General features: G+C 39.9%; 1 protein-coding gene across 1 annotated transcript in view; it reads left to right on the plus strand.

The window, feature by feature from the left end:
* trhr2 (thyrotropin releasing hormone receptor 2) overlaps positions 1-18,535 on the plus strand; it is a gene marked incomplete at both ends in the record, with an annotated part of 32,831 nt that extends 14,296 nt beyond the window's left edge. The window contains 3 exons of the mRNA XM_080027720.1: positions 379-862; positions 18,201-18,250; positions 18,359-18,535. Coding sequence (XP_079883846.1) covers positions 379-862; positions 18,201-18,250; positions 18,359-18,535 — 711 coding nt within the window. The remainder of the gene's footprint in view (positions 1-378; positions 863-18,200; positions 18,251-18,358) is intronic.
* Positions 18,536-19,018: the final 483 nt, after the last annotated feature.

Below are 19,018 nucleotides of genomic sequence, written 5' to 3' on the forward strand. Positions count from 1 at the left end.
GCCCACTGATTAGTTTAATGAAGAGGAAAAACACCACACAAAAAACTGTCCCGACATTTCTCACTAAACACAAGACTCTCTTCACCCTTGCCAAGGTTACTACACACTTCGATGTAATGCGGAAATTATTCTTTCGACCATTCCAAGGACGGCAGTGTGTAGCTCCACCTTTTCGGCACCCTTTCAGACTACCGGTACCGCAACGGAGGAGTACTGAAAATAGGAGCGGCTCAGAGCGGTTTAGCTCGCTTATTTCCGTACCCTACCCAACTTTTGCCAAATGAAAAGCTTGAATGTAACCGACATTCATGTACTGTATATGAAGACGTTACGCACTATAGCTTTAATGAACTGTATATCTGTGCTTCTTCCCTACAGATGACTAAGATGCTGGCAGTAGTGGTGATCCTCTTCGCTCTGCTGTGGATGCCCTACCGGACTTTGGTTTTGATCAACTCCTTTGTGCCGACACCTTACCTGGACGCCTGGTTCCTGCTGTTTTGTCGGATCTGCATCTACGCCAACAGTGCCATAAACCCCGTCATTTACAACGCCATGTCGCAGAAGTTTCGCTCGGCATTCCGCGGGCTTTACCACTGCCAGCGACCGGAGGGACACCAGAGGACGCTGACCATGAACCAGAGCGGTTTCAGCACCGTCCGAGACCCCCGGACCTCCCTGGCCAGCGGCAACGGAACCAATGAAAAGGCGAAGAAGACAAGCCTGTGCACTCCCACTGATACCACCGCAAAGCAAAATGGAAGCGGCGATCATCAGGACACAGCGACAATCAACGGCAAGAGTGAAGACCATCCCACCGACACGAGCCAAGCATTATCTGGTGTCGGTGTCGATCCAACCGGTGATGAGAATTGTTCGGATTTGCCTTGTTCAAACGATACCCCAGTTGATTTAGCAGGGAGACAAATAACATACAACGTAACAAATGATCAGCAAGAAAACGTGTAAATATTTCCAAATCAGAACAATAAGCACTATGGAAATAAAATGAGAAAATGTAAATGTTCAATTGATAAATTTCCATCTGGTGGCAAAACAGCTGTGGATAAGTCATTAATCTAACGGCCAATTAGATTCAGGGATTTCTGGGGATGTGGCCTATCACAGGTGGATTTAGTGCTAATTTCAGTTGGTAAATTTCCTCTAATGATGTCATAAGGGGAGAGAAATCTGACTGGTGTTTTGAATACAGAGAGGTTTGTTTTGACTCATACTTTGGGAGTCTGTAGTCACACCGGCCACCCATATTCATGTTGAAAAACCATGATAAAGTGAATCTTGCACAATAGGTGACCTTTAATAAGATTTTAACATGTATTACAACAATTAGGGATTGGAGAGAAAGAAATGAAATGTTTAAAAGGTGTCTACAATAGCTCCAAGAATCCTAACCTGAGACTGATTGTAGATAATCCTGTTCATTTTTTTTTTCTTTTTTGCCGAAGTAGCTGGGATTATGAAAAAGATGAAAGCTATTTTGTAGGTGAAATCTGGATCCCTCAAAGAGGGACACAACAACATGACATGATTTTGGAGACACTGTATTCTTTTTGAAGGATAATTTCTACCCAACATGACAAGGGTCACATACTGTATTAGTATGAAGAACACGAACATTAACTGGCCACATGTGACCTTAAGATCTTAAGTATAGAACTGTTGAATAAAAAACGTAAATTATCAAATTATCATTATGAACCATCTTTACCATCATTACCATATACTTGTTAGTCCTCCCATCATCCTCCTCATTACCATTAACACGTTAGTATTTACAGGCATCATTAGCACTGCACACTGACTCTATTTCTTCCCATGCCTATGGTCTCATTAATAGTCCAAGGCTTGGCTCACAACCTCTTGTTGGCCGAATGCCAAAGAGACGGCGTTAGATGTTAACACATATTTTCAGCTTTAATGTGAAAACATGGAGGCTCTGTCTGGTGTCATGTTGTTTTCTTTGCTCTAAGATAAACCTGTGATATGTAAACTAGATATTTTAGATGGAAAAAAATGATTCTACATGAAATGGATAACTTTTTCTTTATCCCAAAAAGTTAAAGAAATGGTTGCTGATGTTTCCCATGCTAAACGGGGCAGTTACTATCTGCTTGCAGTCTGATCAAAGCCAGGCTAAACATGTCCTGGACATATCATATACTGAACACGGCTGAAATAGTTATTAATCTTCCTGCATACTCTTAATATTATCTTACATTTCTGCTTTGAATTTAAGTGTTTGTATGTGTTTCTACATCATTATTGTTAAGTGTGATGACTTATTTGAATACACAGAAGTTGTTTGCCTTCATAAGAGAACAATTATTTTTTACAAAGTATTTTTGTGTAGGTTTTGGGGAACTCGTATGGAAGAAACCAATGGCCATAAAGATAGAAACATTATTCCCATTATATATTTAATGTTGAATATTGCCCGTATTTCACTATTTCAAATAAAGTGATATTCAATAGCGATTCATTTGCACAGTGGGATATTAAGTTATGGCAATGATTCGCTTCCATAAACTTGTCCCATAAGTCGGCTTACCCTTTAATTGATAACACCAGTCTTAATGTGTCCCAGCAGATGTTTGGCTCTCTCATATGCTAATACTTTAGCACCTTAGCATACATTGTATACACTGTATTGAGCATTATTAGCCTCCTGGCATGTGTGTGTAAATAACTTTTACACACACATGTGTTTTTCTATAATCCCATAGGATTTTATTATCTAGAGGACATGTTATATCTAGTGGCAACGTGTCAGTTGAACATACTGTGAAGCGAGATGGAATCATGGAACGTTTAAAGAGTTGAACTTTACAATTTTAACTTTTCAAGAACAAACTGCTTGTACATTTCGGCCCACAGTTTTGTGCCTCTTTTTTCTTTTCTTTATACCACAGTCACTTTAAATGGTAATATACAGTGCTGTATTTGATTAGTCATGCATAATTGGATTATTTATTTATTTATTTATCTATTTATTCTCTAAACATTTTGTATTACTACATTCCTACACTGACTCTGTTGGCCTACTGTTGTAATTAGCAAACAAAAGTTATTTGAGTTTTTATGCTATTACTGGGTTAGAATAATTTTCTTCCTATTCCTTTTCACAGGATGTTTTAGCGTTTTCAAAATGTATTATTTTTTTTTGTGTGTAAGTGCAAATGTTCTATGATGATAAATGGCCAGAAACATTTTCAGCCTCATCGAAACTTTGGGGCCACTCCAGACTAGCAGTAAAGTTGCAATCACAACAATGACATGTGTTCTACTATGTTAAGCATCTTCTAGTTGGTAACTGTTTCATTGGTGCTGGATGGGTAACAGACAGTGGTATTATCAGAGCTATCTACCTGACAGCAGCAGCCGTCTGCGACAGGAAATCAGCTACAGTACATAGAATTGAGGACAAATGGTGATCATTCTTTACTTCCAGTCTCTTTTTCCATTCCACAGAATCCATTTCTAAAAAATAAAAAAAGGAATATTGGACCCTTAAAGTTCACATTAAATAGTTTTTGTACTTTGTATCATCACACTGAAGTGATAAAATGTTTTTAGAGTGAAATTGCTTTAAATGTCTGCTTGACAATTCTTCATAGACCCACATGTTTTGATGTTTCTAATTCTACATTCAATTTATGCCCAGCCATTGTATTTTGGATATGCGTGCTATGGAATGATATCATAAGGCAAGCTGTATAGCATAATGTGAAGGCACAAAGTTAAAAGCTTCAATCAATCAATCAATGTCCTTTATTTAACCAGGTAAAATTCATTGAGATTAAAATCTCTTTTTCAAGAATGACCTGGCCAAGAAGGCAGCACCATTATAAAATAAGACAAGCTTGTTGGGCATGGGGGCAATATGAACACAAATGGGGGAAACTTTTTCTATATTCTGGTTCCCACTTGATTTCTGTATAATAGTGAAGTGAGTTGGTGATGCGTTAATAGTAATGTTCAAAGTTAAGAGACACATTTTCTTTGTAAGCTTTATGTGTGTACTGGCAGTTTATTTGATTATTCCAAAATCACTTTGGAAATATATGTCTGGATATGTCTGGATGTGTGTGTATGTATGTATGGGCATGTGCATGCACTTCTTAGTGGGAGTTAGCTATCAGCAAAGACAGCACATACAAAGAGAGGAATGCAATTCAAGTACAGCCAAGTACAACATTCCTTGATGGTTTATGAAGTCTGTGACAGCTACAACAGGGACAACAGTGAAATTAAAAATATGTAAATATGTCTAATATGTTTGCACAGAGAACAATGAAAGCACTCTAACTGGATATTGTATGTTTTAATTTTGGATAAAAACATTGGGAAAGGATTGGCTGAAAGTAGCATTATAGAACATTCTACATGCTAGTGTGTATTTGAGTGTCTGTGTGTCTAATTCTGTCATTATTTAGCCCTGGACAGCTGCTGGCTTATTGTGTTTCCAATGTGCTGTAATCACAGATCTGCCAAATGTACTGTATATATTTCTAAAGTGACATTTTCTGTATTGTTCCAGCAAGATGATGTTTTATTGTTTAAAAAGAATATGGAATGTGCTCTGGTCTGTGGTTTCATATGATGCATGTGCAGTACAGTGACTTATTTCAGTACTTTAATAAAAGTTAATAAAGAAAAAACGATTTCAGGATTTTCAGTGGATATTTTTTTAAGGTGGTAATGGAACACAAAGGAGCAGCCAGCGTCAGCAGTTAGAGTTAAGCACTGCAGGCAACAGGCTTCACACCTCCAACCGTTTAACAAGGAACCCCACTACACGGTGCAACATACAGTATAATGTAATCAACTCTATTGTGTGCAACATATAACCACACCGCTACAACTAAGGTTATTACTATTAAAAGAACATGAGTTTGTCTGACTGTGTTGTAAATCAGTAGTCCTAGCTCAAGGAATGCTGCTCCCAGAATTCTGTAACGCACAGCATGAAACCAAACTGTTTGCACCAGTATGCATGCATGTTGCTAAGTCACTCAAGACTGAAATAATACGGATTCAAATTTTAAAACGTCCATCATACAAAATAAACGTAAATGTTACAGTTGTAAGGGTGAATTTGATTGACAGAATTCCCTTTCTCAATCACATATCTGTTATTTTTGGGTTTTTGGGAAAAGCCAGATAGGGGTCCTTTCCTTTCCTCTGCCCTAGTAAGGTTCAAGGTTCAGCTTTATTGTCATCGCACGATACAAGACTGCATAACCAAATGCAGCTGTAAATAAAGAAAATGTGCAAATAAATATTCAAATATTGTAATAAGAATAGAATACAATTATATAATAACCAATTGAACAGGACAAAGTATATAAAAAGTAGCACTTAAGAAAGGAATGAAAGGAAAAGGAAATTATATTTGCAAGAAGATATTTACGACAGTTATGTGTACCAGACAGCCAGAGGTGGACTTACCATTATGCAAAGGTATGCAACTGCCTTGGGCCCGAAGCTACCAAGGGCCCCATACAACACATAATAAACGTATGGTTAAGGCAGCTTTTTACGTAATTATTTTGATGTTTCGCTAATTAATTATGTCTTTCTAATAATCCATACGCTGTCTGAGCCTCAGTCCTTCAGGCCCTGCTGCTTTGGACTATTCCTCAATTTTAAGGTTTTTTGAGAAGAGTGGGATATTTTCCAGTAATTCAAACCATTAAATTAATCTGCAACAGTGCACAACATATTTCTACATTAAGGGCACAATGGAACTTAACAGAACTTAGTATGCAATAGAAACAGAATAACATTAGCTTTTTAATGGAAGTCTTAAGCTCTGCCTAATGTGTCTGATGATGATGATAATTAAATGTTTATCTGTCATCAGGCTCCAGAGGGGAAGAAATATGTTATTATAAAATCCCTTGGAGGAGAAAACTTTTAACAAACCTCTAAATTATAAACTAATATGAGGCAATGGGAATCTATCTAGCCCAAAGATTACCAATGGCCCCATAACAACTCTTATAATCATAAAGTTATTATTATTATTATCTTTTAACTTGTCAAGAATGGTCTTTCTTACAATCCATACACTTAAATCTTACTGCAGAATGATGCAATAGGAATTTATAAAGGAAAACAACGAAAAGGATTGGCGTACAGAAAAATTAAGAGAAGTAGTGGGAGATACATAGATATCTTTCTTAGATAAATAAACATAAATAAAAGTGTTTTATTTTAAAAAAGTGGGTGAGAATATGGGACGTGAAGTGCCCCATGGGTTTTGTATTTTAGTTTTCTAGAGTTCTCCTCAGAAGCCCAGTTGCTCACTTCATCAATATAGTAAGAAGATGGTTGCCATTGTTGTTCTGGGCGGTTTTTATCACCCGCTGGAAAACCCTTCTATTCTGGGCCGTGGACATATTGTGACAGTTTGTCATGTGTTCAGTTAGGATGATTTCTCTGTAACAGCAAACAAGAACCTGGCACAAGAAAATGCCCCTCCTTAAGTTTACTTGAGTAAACAGCCATTGCTGAGCCTCTTGGTTTTTGCTGACATTGAGCAATATGTTGTTCTCTGTACATCCTCTGCAAGTTTGTTCATTTCCTCCCAATAGTAAGTCTCATCATTGTTTGTAATCCGGCCAATGATTGCTGTGTTCTCCGCAAACTTCACAAGAGAGACCTCAGTGTCGAGAGTTGCATTAGTGGGTGTAAAGGTTAAACAAGAAGGACTCTAATGTATAGCCCTGTGGAGCTTTGGTGTTCAGCAGAAGAGTGGAGTGCCAATCAAGACAGTCTGAGGTATGTTTGTGTGTGTAGCACTCAAGTCCTGAGTGCTCAGCTTGCTAACCAGTTTTGTGGTGATTGTGTTGAATTCTAAGCTGAAATCAAATGTTTGTTAAGGATCCTCTAAAGATCCCGCATTACACCATAAACAAGACAAAATAAGACACAGGTCATTGTAAGACAATGACGTAACAAACACAATAGCATCATACATATCATAATGCATAAGGATAACGACAAAATACAAGATGAAGACACATAGACACTGTTATGTTTAAGAAGTGTTTCAAGCGGTTTTACACAAACATTATTTAAGTAATAATAATCACAAAACATCCATTTCCCCCTCTTCTCACAATTGAACACACATTTAGGTAAACCTTGTCTTATCTACTGCCGTAAGGGCTCAGTGGAGGGCAGTGGCTATGGTCTCCTCTGTGGATCTGTCGTCAAAATGCAAACAGGTGAGGGGCGTCCAGGCTTGCTGTGACCTGGTCTTTGATGTGTTGGAGAACCAGTTTCTCAAAGCATTTTTTCAGAATGGGGGTGAGGTGACTAGACACTGCAGACATTTGAAGTACGAGGATGAGTGTGGCTGCCATTGGAACACGTGGGGACAGGCTGTTCGGCACATGATTTCAGCACACGGCCAGGGATGATATCAGGTCCAGGTGTCGGCTTTGCTCTCATTCACTCTCCGCAGGGTTCTTCTCATATCAGCTGGCAGCCCACTCTTTGATGAGGAGATGAAGGCCAGCGTAGAGGGTGTAAGGCTCATTTGACAACGTGGTCCAACACACGATGCGTTTGTACCCCGTAATGGTCTTGAACACCTGCCACAGGTCATTGGCAGTGGTGGACAGTAACTAAGTAAATATACATTAGAAGTGAACCTAAGTACATTTTGGGAGTTTTTGTTCTGTTGACTCCAATACATTTCTAGGAAGCTCGAAAAATTGCCATAATGCTAATTTATGAATGGAAATGCTATTGACGTGCTAACAGAAATGAGCATTTTGCATGAAGTGTTAAACTATACCTCAACTTTAATCCATGGACTATAAAGAGCAAACAAAGTCAGTACTTTTATACTTAATCAGCTCAGGGCGACGCGTCATTTTTAGGGCTGTCAAAATTAACGCGTTAACGCAGGGTGATTAATTTCTGGAATTATCGGCGTTAATTTTTTTAACGCATTTAACGCATGTGCAGAATGATCCGCCCCGTACATCCCACCGGCTCTGTACTACAGTCATTCTAACATTGTGGCTGACCCAGGATCAGTAGCTGCGCACCGCCAAACATAGCAGCACATTAGCCTGTGCTGTGTTTTAAAGTTTTAAACTGCTAACGGTCACGTCCGTGTCGGGGGCATAGATAGTATATAAAATCAATTGCCGCGGGTGACAGTTGATGTCGGGAGCAACAGGAGGAGAAACATTGTCCGCTCTGTTCAGAACCCGCGAGGACACAAATGTCTGCAGTTTTCAGAGGTGTGTGTGAGTAGACATCAACATAACGTCAGCTTCCTGGCACACATGAACAGTCCCCTAGGACGTGGTCGTGTGTACAAACGCACCCACGCACGCACGCACGCACACTCACACTCACACACACACACACACACACACACACACACACACACCACGCGGACTGTAATCAAATTGTATTCAATAATGCAGAACCTATTCACCAAATAAATGCCATTCTATAGCCTATCCTATATTTGCCCAAAGACATAGTAAAGAGACAGACAAATTGAATTTTGGTTTGGTAGGTAGGCCTATATATTTTAGTTTGATTTAAATGTATTTTCAGTATTAAAACCATCATTTGGATTTTCAATTAATAAACATACTCATTTTAAATGTACATATCCACCTTCTGTCATTTATCTTTCCGTTCATACAACAATATACAGAGAAAATTCAAATTTTTCGGGCATATTACGAATGGTAAAATTAATCGTGATTAATCCACAGAATCCTGTGATTAATCTGATTAAAGTTTTTTATCGTTTGACAGCCCTAGTCATTTTACATTTATTATTTTTATCAGGCTAACAGACAGTTGAGGAACGGTAGGCTAAACTCAGTGTTCAAATACATTCACACACATAAGCTCCAGAGTGCAGTGCATCATCTGTTCAAAGCACAGTTTGCACACCCACATACGAGTAGCGCTGCTGTTAGGGGAATGCAAACCTTTTCTGCGATGGGCAGATGTGCCGAACCGAGCCAGCACAAGCATATGGAAAAAGGCCATAGCTCTATAGCAGGACTGTATGCTGCCTAGTCGGGCAGCTTTTTTGGCTTTAGACAGGTCCTCATCTGTGCACTCAAAGCAGTCCTTCAGAGCTGCTGTAGCATCATCTGTCCTTAGTCTAACCTTTTTTTTTACTGATGGTTTTACCCTTTGATTCAACTAGAAGTAGGTTGGCAGGATGAGCAGGGGACTGTGGTCTGATGTTGGTGCCAGGGATGTTTGTGTTAACATTGTCCAGGATATTTTTCACCCGGTGTGAGGTGGGGACATGTTGTTGTTGAAATCAGGTAGAATAGATCTGAGGTCTTATTCATATACATTTTTAGAGGAGCAAAGATATTGTCTTTTTTTATGCACACGTTCTTCCTGGTCAATTTGCACTAATTAAATTAGTTAAAACGGACACAAAGTTTGGCAGCTGAGCGCCGTTTGCGTCTGTGATTGCAAATAGCCATTTGGCAAATAAAAGGCCTCGCACCAACATCCTATTAGACACGACTATGGCAGACAGGAAAATAAAAGTCAAGTTTTCTCACCAAGAGCTAAGAGTCCTCACTGACGAAGATCAATCTGACACCAACTGATGGGAACAGAGTTTTTGAATCCATATCCCACGGTGTCAGTGCTCTTGGGATGACAAAACGCTCTCCTTCAGAGTGCAAAAGAAGATGGCATGACTAGAAAAAGAAGGACGAAAGAAAACATTTAGCAAAACAGAACCCAAGCCTCTGCAACAGGCGGTGGGCCACCACAGGGACAGCTTCCTACAGATCTGGAGGAAATTGTGTACAACAGGAAAGTGAAGGTATGTTTATTAAGATGCCCATTTTGTATGTAACTTGTTTCACATGCTCAGTTTGGTTTAGTTTGCTTAGAAAATGCTAATAATAAATGAATGTGCCACCCCTTTAAAGATGATATGATGCCTGGCCTCTAAAATTATGAGGACATTGATCGCCTCCTTTTTAATGAGCAGCAGAAGCAGACAACGGCGCAGGAGGTATGCTTCCATGATGAATGGCAAATATTTGAATCGACACATTGATTAACATAGTTACAACTCAACCTCAATTTTTGAAAACTGCGGTTTAGGGTTTTTGTGGTTGTATTTTTTAATATCTTCTTCCGGCTAAATCTGCAACAGACATTCCACTTCCACATCAGACCAACACAAAAGCATTTTTTTTGCATCTTAACACAGAACCGCTGTCTAACATGCTCGTGCTCGTACATGGGCATCCGTACTGTGCCGTAACACACCTCTTCCAACCGGGCCAGGGCCAAGGAAGTGTACTGTTCTTGAACATGGTCCGGAGCACTCACCCTTGTCAAACCACTTTAGGCCTCAAGCTGGGATTTAGTAATTAAGTGAATTATTAATGACAGAGGAGCAGAGATTGATGTTTAATGTCCTGAGCACATACATCAGCCTTGTAGAGGGCACTGCACATGAAGGCCTGTAGTGTGTAGGAAAACAAAGAAAGAAAGAATGTCATTGTACAGAGCAACTGCCTTTTACTGAACATATTAGAATAAGTATCTTGAAACATGAACATTTATTCATGGTCCAATTGGCATGTGTGGCAAAATAATATAATTTCAAATGTCCACTTTCTAGCTTTGTTCAGGGGTTAAAGGAGAAGTAAGTGATATGGTCCTTTTAGCTAACTTCCTGTCAGTGACTGCAGTCAGCAATCCCCTCCCTCGTCCCTACGTCACCACCACATGAACACACAGGTTGCGTTCCGAATCGCATACTTTCTACTATATAGTATGTAGAAAAAAGAATTAGGATGTCCCGATTATTGTGGCCAGATTTAGGATGGTTAGAAGTACCCGGATGTCCTACTTCATGCGGCCAAGATTGTTAGTGTTGAAAACTGCATCCTATTTGGGCGATTCTGACCCACAATCCAGTGCGCACGTGAAGTGACGTCACATCGACGAAGCCTCCATATGAAAACAAACGGGGATGCGACGGATATAAAAGCAAGAGGCAAGATCAAGGCGCAATGTTATGATGAAATAAGAGAGTAAAGTATGTCCCAATAGTATGCCTACTGCATCCTAACTAGATTATTTTTATCGTCGGATGTAGTATGTAGAATAGAAAAACGAAAGAGTATGCAATTCGGAACGCAACCACAGCCTTCTTCATCAGATAGTGCCGCAACGGAGAGCAGCCAGTCATTGTTAACGGGCATAGAGACCCGCCTCTTTTTGGCGCTCTGTCTCCTGATTGGATAAAAACGAGCGGGATCCTCAAAATGTTATTCGGCAACAACTACAAAGCTGAATGACCGGAAGACCTGTGTCATGAACTGCATATACTGTTTAAGTGATTGCTGTATGAGTATAGACTGATTTGACACTTATATTAACAAAAAAATATCACTTACTTCTCCTTTAACCAAACATATTTTGAAGTCCTTTCAGGTGAGGTGTGTCAGTGGCATTTCTTTACAGCCCTTTCCTTTCCTTTTTTTTATTGAATGACATAATTGCAAAAATAATTCATATAAAACTGAATATCCTTTTCTTTCCTCCTTTTTCCAAGACCAGACGCCACCCGGCCATATCCCACCCCATTCACCCTCGCACCCAATGACAAAAACACTTAGGAAATGACTACAAGAGATGGTTTAAAACACAGTCTAAATTATAATACATGAAGGTTGAAAAGGTTGTTAAAGGCAGACGCTGGATACACACCTTAATTCACAGCCGTTTCCAAGAGCCAGAGACCTGAAACCCTCACAGACTTCACTGACGTCACCTGGTAAGTGCTAGAGTGGAGAGCCTTCTAGGGCAGGAGATGGTACAAATAGAATTGGGAAAAGCACTTTGAGACACACCACATTAACTTTACAACATCAAAACATGTTGCGTCCAATTGTGGGTTTGGACTGCTGGTTTAAAGTGACATTTCCTCACGGTCAAGACACTTTTATTGAGGAACTTCTTGATTTGAACATCCTCCAGGCTCTTGTCTTACAGGGATTTATCGATTCACTGGTATTTGTCAAAACAGCGTCATTTAGCAAGAACTTAAATAAAAGGTGATGAATAAGTCGTGTGTGTGTAATGTGCAGTGGCTTACACTTGCATTTCTCTAATTTAGTCTAACTCCTATGTGACGCTTGTCTTAAATCATTATTAATTTAGTGTTTCTTAGTAAAGTGGATACAGTAGGCTCAACCGGATATGCCATGTTGATCATACACGGGCCATGGATGTGAAGCAAGGGCCTATGTAGCATAAGAACCTGGAAATGAATCAATTGTTTTGCAAAAATTGTACACATTATGTAATTACCATGATATGTATGTAAGTACAGTGACATATTCTCTGGCTGCTTTGTTGTTACCACCAAGCCAAGTTGCTTCAGCTGCCATCAAACCGCAGCCCTATCAGTTACTGAAATCATAAATGATTGTTTGTTTAATAAGTAGAACACTGGTCTTTGTCAAAGGATGTTAGTCAGTTAGCCGTGAATATCAAATTACGTAGCATGTTAACAGATACATTTATTACTAGCACTATTTTAGAGAGTGAACATAAATCTAACGTCCTTTTCTTCGGTTCTTAATCTAAAGCAAACGGCTTCATTGATTTTTTTTGTGCTGAAAATAAAACACTTGTTCCCTCGACTCAACCACTTACCTAAAGAGCCTTTTTTCAGCAGTTCAACATTTGTCTTCACCTCTCCTATTGAGTACACACTACGACTAGCTTAGACAATATATAATGTGTAAAATACAAGCAGGCCTTGTGCGAGACTGAAAATAATATCACATTTTATTACTAGGGCTGTCAAATTAACGCGTTAATTTCGATTAATTAATCACAGAAAAATTAACGCAATTAAAAAAATTAACGCAGATTAATCGCACTTCTATATTGCCCTTTGACCCGGTGCAAAAGAGGTGAGACGATAGCGGAGCTGCACCTGTAGCTTGCGCACACGGCCCGCACGGGATTAAAGAGTGAAGAAAGAAGCATAGAGAGGGCTCTGCCTCTATGGACGTTTTAAGGGCTGCTCCGGGCAAATAAGCATGAAGGTATAGGAATACGTCTTATGTTATTCTCTGCAGTGTTTGTGCATTGATTTAGTGGGTGCCTAATTAACAATGTAGGCTAGGTTCAAAACAGTATCTTTCAATCTTCCTCCGTGTCTCAAATTTGTTTGCTAGCTGCGATCGTCTCCAGCAAACGGACACCAGCCCCCTCTCACTCTTCCTAGCATATGCCTGTCTTTTTTCCTCCTTTGTGTGTGTGTGTGTGTGTGTGTGTCTCAATATTTTTGGCTATGAGTAGGACGATGTTGAATGAGTCGGCATAGGCTATGCACACCTGTGTGGCAGTGCAGCGCTGTCTGTTGTGGGAGATAGACAGTCGTCATTTAGCCTGCTTGTTTTTTTTTTTCCGAGAGAGAGAGAGAGAGAGAGAGAGAGAGAGAGAGAGAGAGAGAGAGAGACGAACGGTAGCCTATACAGTTGTTTATAAACAGGCATACAAGTGTCATATAAGTATGCGATTAATTTAGATGAATTAATCACAGAGCCTGTAATTAATTAGATAATTTTTTTTAATCGCTTGACAGCCCTATTTATTACTGATTAGTTTACTCATGTTATAATTTTTTCTTGTGAACAATGCTGAAGTCAGTCAGTCATACTGGATTACTTAAGAATTTTCAGTGACTTCAGTGACTAACACAAACCAAAGGCTGAGGACATAGACAGTAGTTAATTGCCTTCCTCCTTTTAAAACATCCCCATGCTGACTGGCTAATCTCCTGGATGGCCTTAACGTGAACTGAATAAAATGAAAAAGTCCTGAATCAATTTATCAGCCAGCCTGAAACAATACATTGTATAGTTTTCCACTTGTCTCCACTTTTACTATTATATCTTATTTCTCAGCGGTTTGAGAATTTCAAACGGGATGCTTTGGAACCAGAGCATTGGAGCGGTTGCTAGGCAAATATAAAGTTCACAAAGGTTCATAAAAAGTATCTCGGAAATACACACCTCATCATCATCAACATCATTATTGCTTTGATGTTTGACTTTCCAGCGTTTTGGCCCATTGCCTGAACACCATCATTCTTTAAAGGGATAGTTCAGTATCTTAGAAGTGGGGTTGTATTGGTTACTTAGGCGTAGGTAGTGTGTTACCTTATGGAGATGGCAATCCGCACAGTCACTTTAAGAAGGTTAGGGGACATGTCGCTGTAGCTGGTGTCAGCATTGTATTGTTGCAGAGGGGGCCAGCAAGAAAAACGTCTTTCTCCACGTATATAAATGCTTAGCTAAAAAAAATAATATCCCTTTAATTGCAAGCTAAACTGTTAGTCAAGAGACACAAGCAAACTAAAATAAACAGCTGTCTGGCAGCAAACTGAACCTGTTGAAAAAATCTCAGTTTAGTGTACAATTGAACTGATATTTAGGTTTTAGGTTAGCATTTATATATGTGGAGAATGAAAGCCCCGTCTGCAGTACAATGCTGACTTCTGCTCCATAGGGTGACACACTAACTATGCCAAGTTACCTTATTAAATCACCACTTAAAAAATATTGAAGGTCCAAGCTTCAGAGTATTTTTTATTTTTTTTTAGGAATGCTATTTCATTCCATTGCCGGCTCTTAAGAATGAGGCTGCACATGCCAGCTAAGAACCTCTTAGGGTGTATTCACACATGCTGTGTTTAGTTCGGTTGAAACGAACTCAGGTGCACTTCCACCTTCGGTGCGCATCTTTCAGACAGGTGTGAATACAGCAATCGCACTCGGGGGCGGACCAAACAAACGCTCCGAGACCCAGCTGAAGAGGTAGTCTCGATGCGCTTCAAAACGCACTCTGCTGCAGTTCGTTTGTGGTGTGAATTTGGCCGGACTCGATCCGACCCAATTGCAGGAAGCACTGCGCCTTTTCTTTCTTTTCTTTTTTAATAAATCGCCATCAGCTTCACATTATGGGAAAGTGTTGTTGTCGCCATTGTTAGGAAGATTAGTTGTGGTTTGACCGGGAGCCCCGAGCGAAAATATTACATTTGATAATGATGCGTGCGGATCAGCGATCAGATGGAGAGGAGCGTCTCCCGTAGCCTACAGTGCCAACAGGTTCACGCTGCGCTTTGCATGAAGTGTGTGTTTTTATTGTTCTTCCCAACGGGACCGTCAATACTGTCCCCGTGTCAGTTTGGTGCTGAACTGCGCCGAACTGACACCCAGCTGATACACAGCTTAATCAGCTGTGTTTCAGTTTGAGCCTATTCTTCACGCGAGTCGCGCGTCCAGCAGCAAAAATACAGTAAAAATTATGTTTCACATCGTAGGCTAGAAGCCACATAACGTGGCATTGTCATAGGGCTACATATTATAAACATATGAAACAACAATAATTAGATTTTTTTCTTCTTTATTTATAGGCTAGATGTAGGCATTTTTATTATTTTTAACTCCATATTATATCAATGATAAATTCGCAGTTTTTACTTCGTTCTTCCTGCTTCTCTCCACCCCAGAATGTCTGTCCAATGAATGAATGACCTTAGATCACGTGTGGTTTTGCTTCGTAATGCTGGTTCACTTGCAAAAGGGGCAATATGAAAGTGGACCACACCAAACAAAAAAATCCAAATTCTATTTGGTCTGGACCAAAGCAAGTGAACTAACGGACTTTCCATGTGTGAATACACCCTTAATGTTGCTGTCCATGGTCCAAGGCTGAAGAGCACAATGTCAACACTAACCTGACTTATTTCCCTCTCTTTAACTGAATAAATACATCCATACTAATAATTATAATATAATTTATACAGAATTAATAGAAGTAATACATTAAATGTGCCAGTGCAATCCTTATGAGATTGAGATTGCATTGCACTGTACATCAATCCAAGTTTATTAATGTGTTTTATGTTATTTATGTATCTAATGTTCACACAGACAGTGTAGATTAAAGACATGTATGTGATGTCCTGGCTCTTTGCTGAACATGCTGCTTGTGTGGTTTCACCATTGTTTAGAAATGCAACGTGCTTGTTGTGTTTTGAACTGAAACCTATTTGAGGCCCTTAATATTTAAGAGGTGCACTCACCCAAGGGAATGTGTTTCCCAGCATTGCATTCACGCTTCAGGAATATAACTAAATCATGTGAAGCGTGCACCAGGCCTAATAAAGTCGTGTAATAACTGAAAAAGAATGTACGTACCAGTCAGAATTGTGTTAATGGAGAGAATGAAATAACTAAAAAATAAAACTTTCATTGTTTACTTTCCCTTCTGATAAAACGCAATAGTTCTTAAGTACCAGTCTATATTATAATAATATTTTGTTTACATGCTTTGGGACTTGGAGGCTTTCTGACGCCCCATGAAAATAAAACAAAACCATTGAACATGTACAAGCCATCTGGCTGATGGAATAACTGACTGTCAATGAGTTCCAGGTATCGCAGCAAGTGCTCACAATACTCATATCTGATTCATGAATCAATGATAATAGGCTCCTTTTGTTTTCTATCAGGTCATGGCGGATCAGAGTTGCATTGTGCATGTGTATACAGTAAGTGTACTGCTCTGCATAAACAGAGGACACTTCACTTGTACGACAGGGAGGCAAAGGAGACCTGAAGCATCTCTTTGTCCCTCCAAACCCCAACCGCGTCTATCTGTCTAGCTGTGTCCTCTTGGCTAAACGCAGGGGGAACAGCCGCTCGCCGCAATTTCCATGTCAATACGCATGCCGGTGATGTCACATAGGTGCTGGGATGAGATAAAAAACACAAGAGGCTCAAGTACGCAGGAGGACTTTCCGTGTGGTTGTGATGTGCTCTACTTTGTCCTCAACAGGGTATTTTCATCCAAATTACGAAAACCTTGTATGGGTGCATATTACAGCAGGAAAAAGAGTAAAACAGAGAGTAAGGGCTTACAAAACAATATGTGTTATTATGTTCCAAGACCCCTGTATTGTGTTGGGCACTTGAACCAATATACTTTATTCATATACTACATAATCAAGGTGTCACTATAAGTTTGGGGAGGACATCGCTGTAGCAGAAGTCAGCCTTGCACAGTTGCACAGTAGGCCAGAAGAAAATCGTTATATAAATGTTTACCTAAGAAAATCAATTAGGCGCTAAATGTAGGATGTAAAAGGGTGACATGGCATGTCGTCGTCGCTTGTCATTGCCCCCCTGCAACAGAACAATGCTGCCTTATGTTACAGCGACTTCTCCCCCAAACTCCTTAAAGTGCCCGCACTGACTGCAGTTTCCATAAGGTAACACACTAACTATGCATAAGTACCAAATACAACCCCACTTCAATTAAACTGAACTAACCTATGCATTTGAAGGATAATGTTTACATGTTTTTAATTTAACTCATCAAGTAGCCTATTTTCACTTATGTGGGGTCAGATAATGGGCTGCAATCACACACAACAAAATACTACATACAATATTTAAATAATCCAATCCCCCTTTTCGGTACCATGAAGAAGGCATAAGCCAATGTCATGAGCAAAGGTTAAAAACAAACAAAAAAAATTAAAAGGCAGAGCCTGGGTTATATTCTGAGTAATGACTTATATCTGCAGGCATACTATAAGGGGTACCATATACATGTATAAATGAAGGGGCTAGCTTCTGTGCAATGTCATTTGATGCTCCCTGACAAATGTTCAAAAAGCATCAATTTATCTTTAGAAATACCACATCAATAGGCTACATGTTTTATAAGAGCCATTATGGTCTCAATTGCTACATTTAAGCCGTCTTATTTGTGTGCTGGTGGACATTATGGAAATGATTGCTCCATTCATTTAAAGGCTCAAAGGAGACTACGTCTGGGCATGGATTAACGGCAGTGACAGACAGTTCTCTCACATGTTGCTGGACTCGGCTCTGAGCTTAGAATGAAAAGTATTTTCACAGAGTCTTGGACGAGACCCTCAACGGATACAAGTTTAATGTAAGTTCAATAATACCTGACTACCCTTCAACCGTACCTGACTAAGCTTCTTAGGGCGCACTCACATTAGACACTCTGAACCGTGCCCAAGTACAACTTTGCCCCCTGAAGTCTAGCTGGTTTGACCAGTGTGAGTGCTCCATTCTGTACTCAAACAGGGAAAACTTCCTCTGCTCCGTCACAGTTGGGGGAGGTGTGTATGGGCACGGTACAGATGCCAACACACGCATAGAAGGCGGTCCTGATGTCAATTATGAGCCTGTTCCCCGCGACCCAATACGTCCATGCAGGCCACCATCATTGTGTGTGACCCCAGCCATCCCTCACACAGCCTCTTCAGCCCCCTGCCACCTGGGACCGCAGCTTCCGGGCCGGGTCCACCAGACTGGTAAACGGCTTTTTCCACCAGGATGTCAGGAAGCTCTCTCCCTTCTCTCCTGTCTTCCCCCACCAACTCTGGACCCCATTTGCCCGTAAGAACTCTGGACTCTGAAACTATGTATTGCCCTTGTAATGTACACTCTCAATTTCTGCATATTGCACATATTGTAAATAAAGTAACACATATTGCACATTTCAATTCATTTACTTTTTTTAAATTCTATTTTTTAGTTTTGCCTTACCTTTTGCACTATTAAGAATATATTTATTGTTAATATTACTTATCTTTTTTTTTTTTTTAAGATTATTTTTGGGCATTTTCAAGCTTTATTAGACAGTACAGAGTTGAAATGGGGAGACAGAGAGAGAGGGGGGATGACCTGCAGTAAAGGTCCACGGGTCGGATTCGAACCCGCGACCACTGCAACGAAGGCCAGAGCCAATATGGCACGTGCTCTATTCACTACGGCACCGGAGCGCCCCAAACTTACTTATCTTATTTTACCAAATGTTATTCTTTTGTTCTTGTTGCACCGTGGGTCGGAGAAGAACACACTTTTGATTCCTCTGTTTGTCTGGCACATATTTTGAATTG

This window comes from Ammodytes marinus (assembly GCF_949987685.1).
Source record: "Ammodytes marinus genome assembly, chromosome: 5".
Taxonomy (NCBI): Eukaryota; Metazoa; Chordata; class Actinopteri; order Uranoscopiformes; family Ammodytidae; genus Ammodytes; species Ammodytes marinus.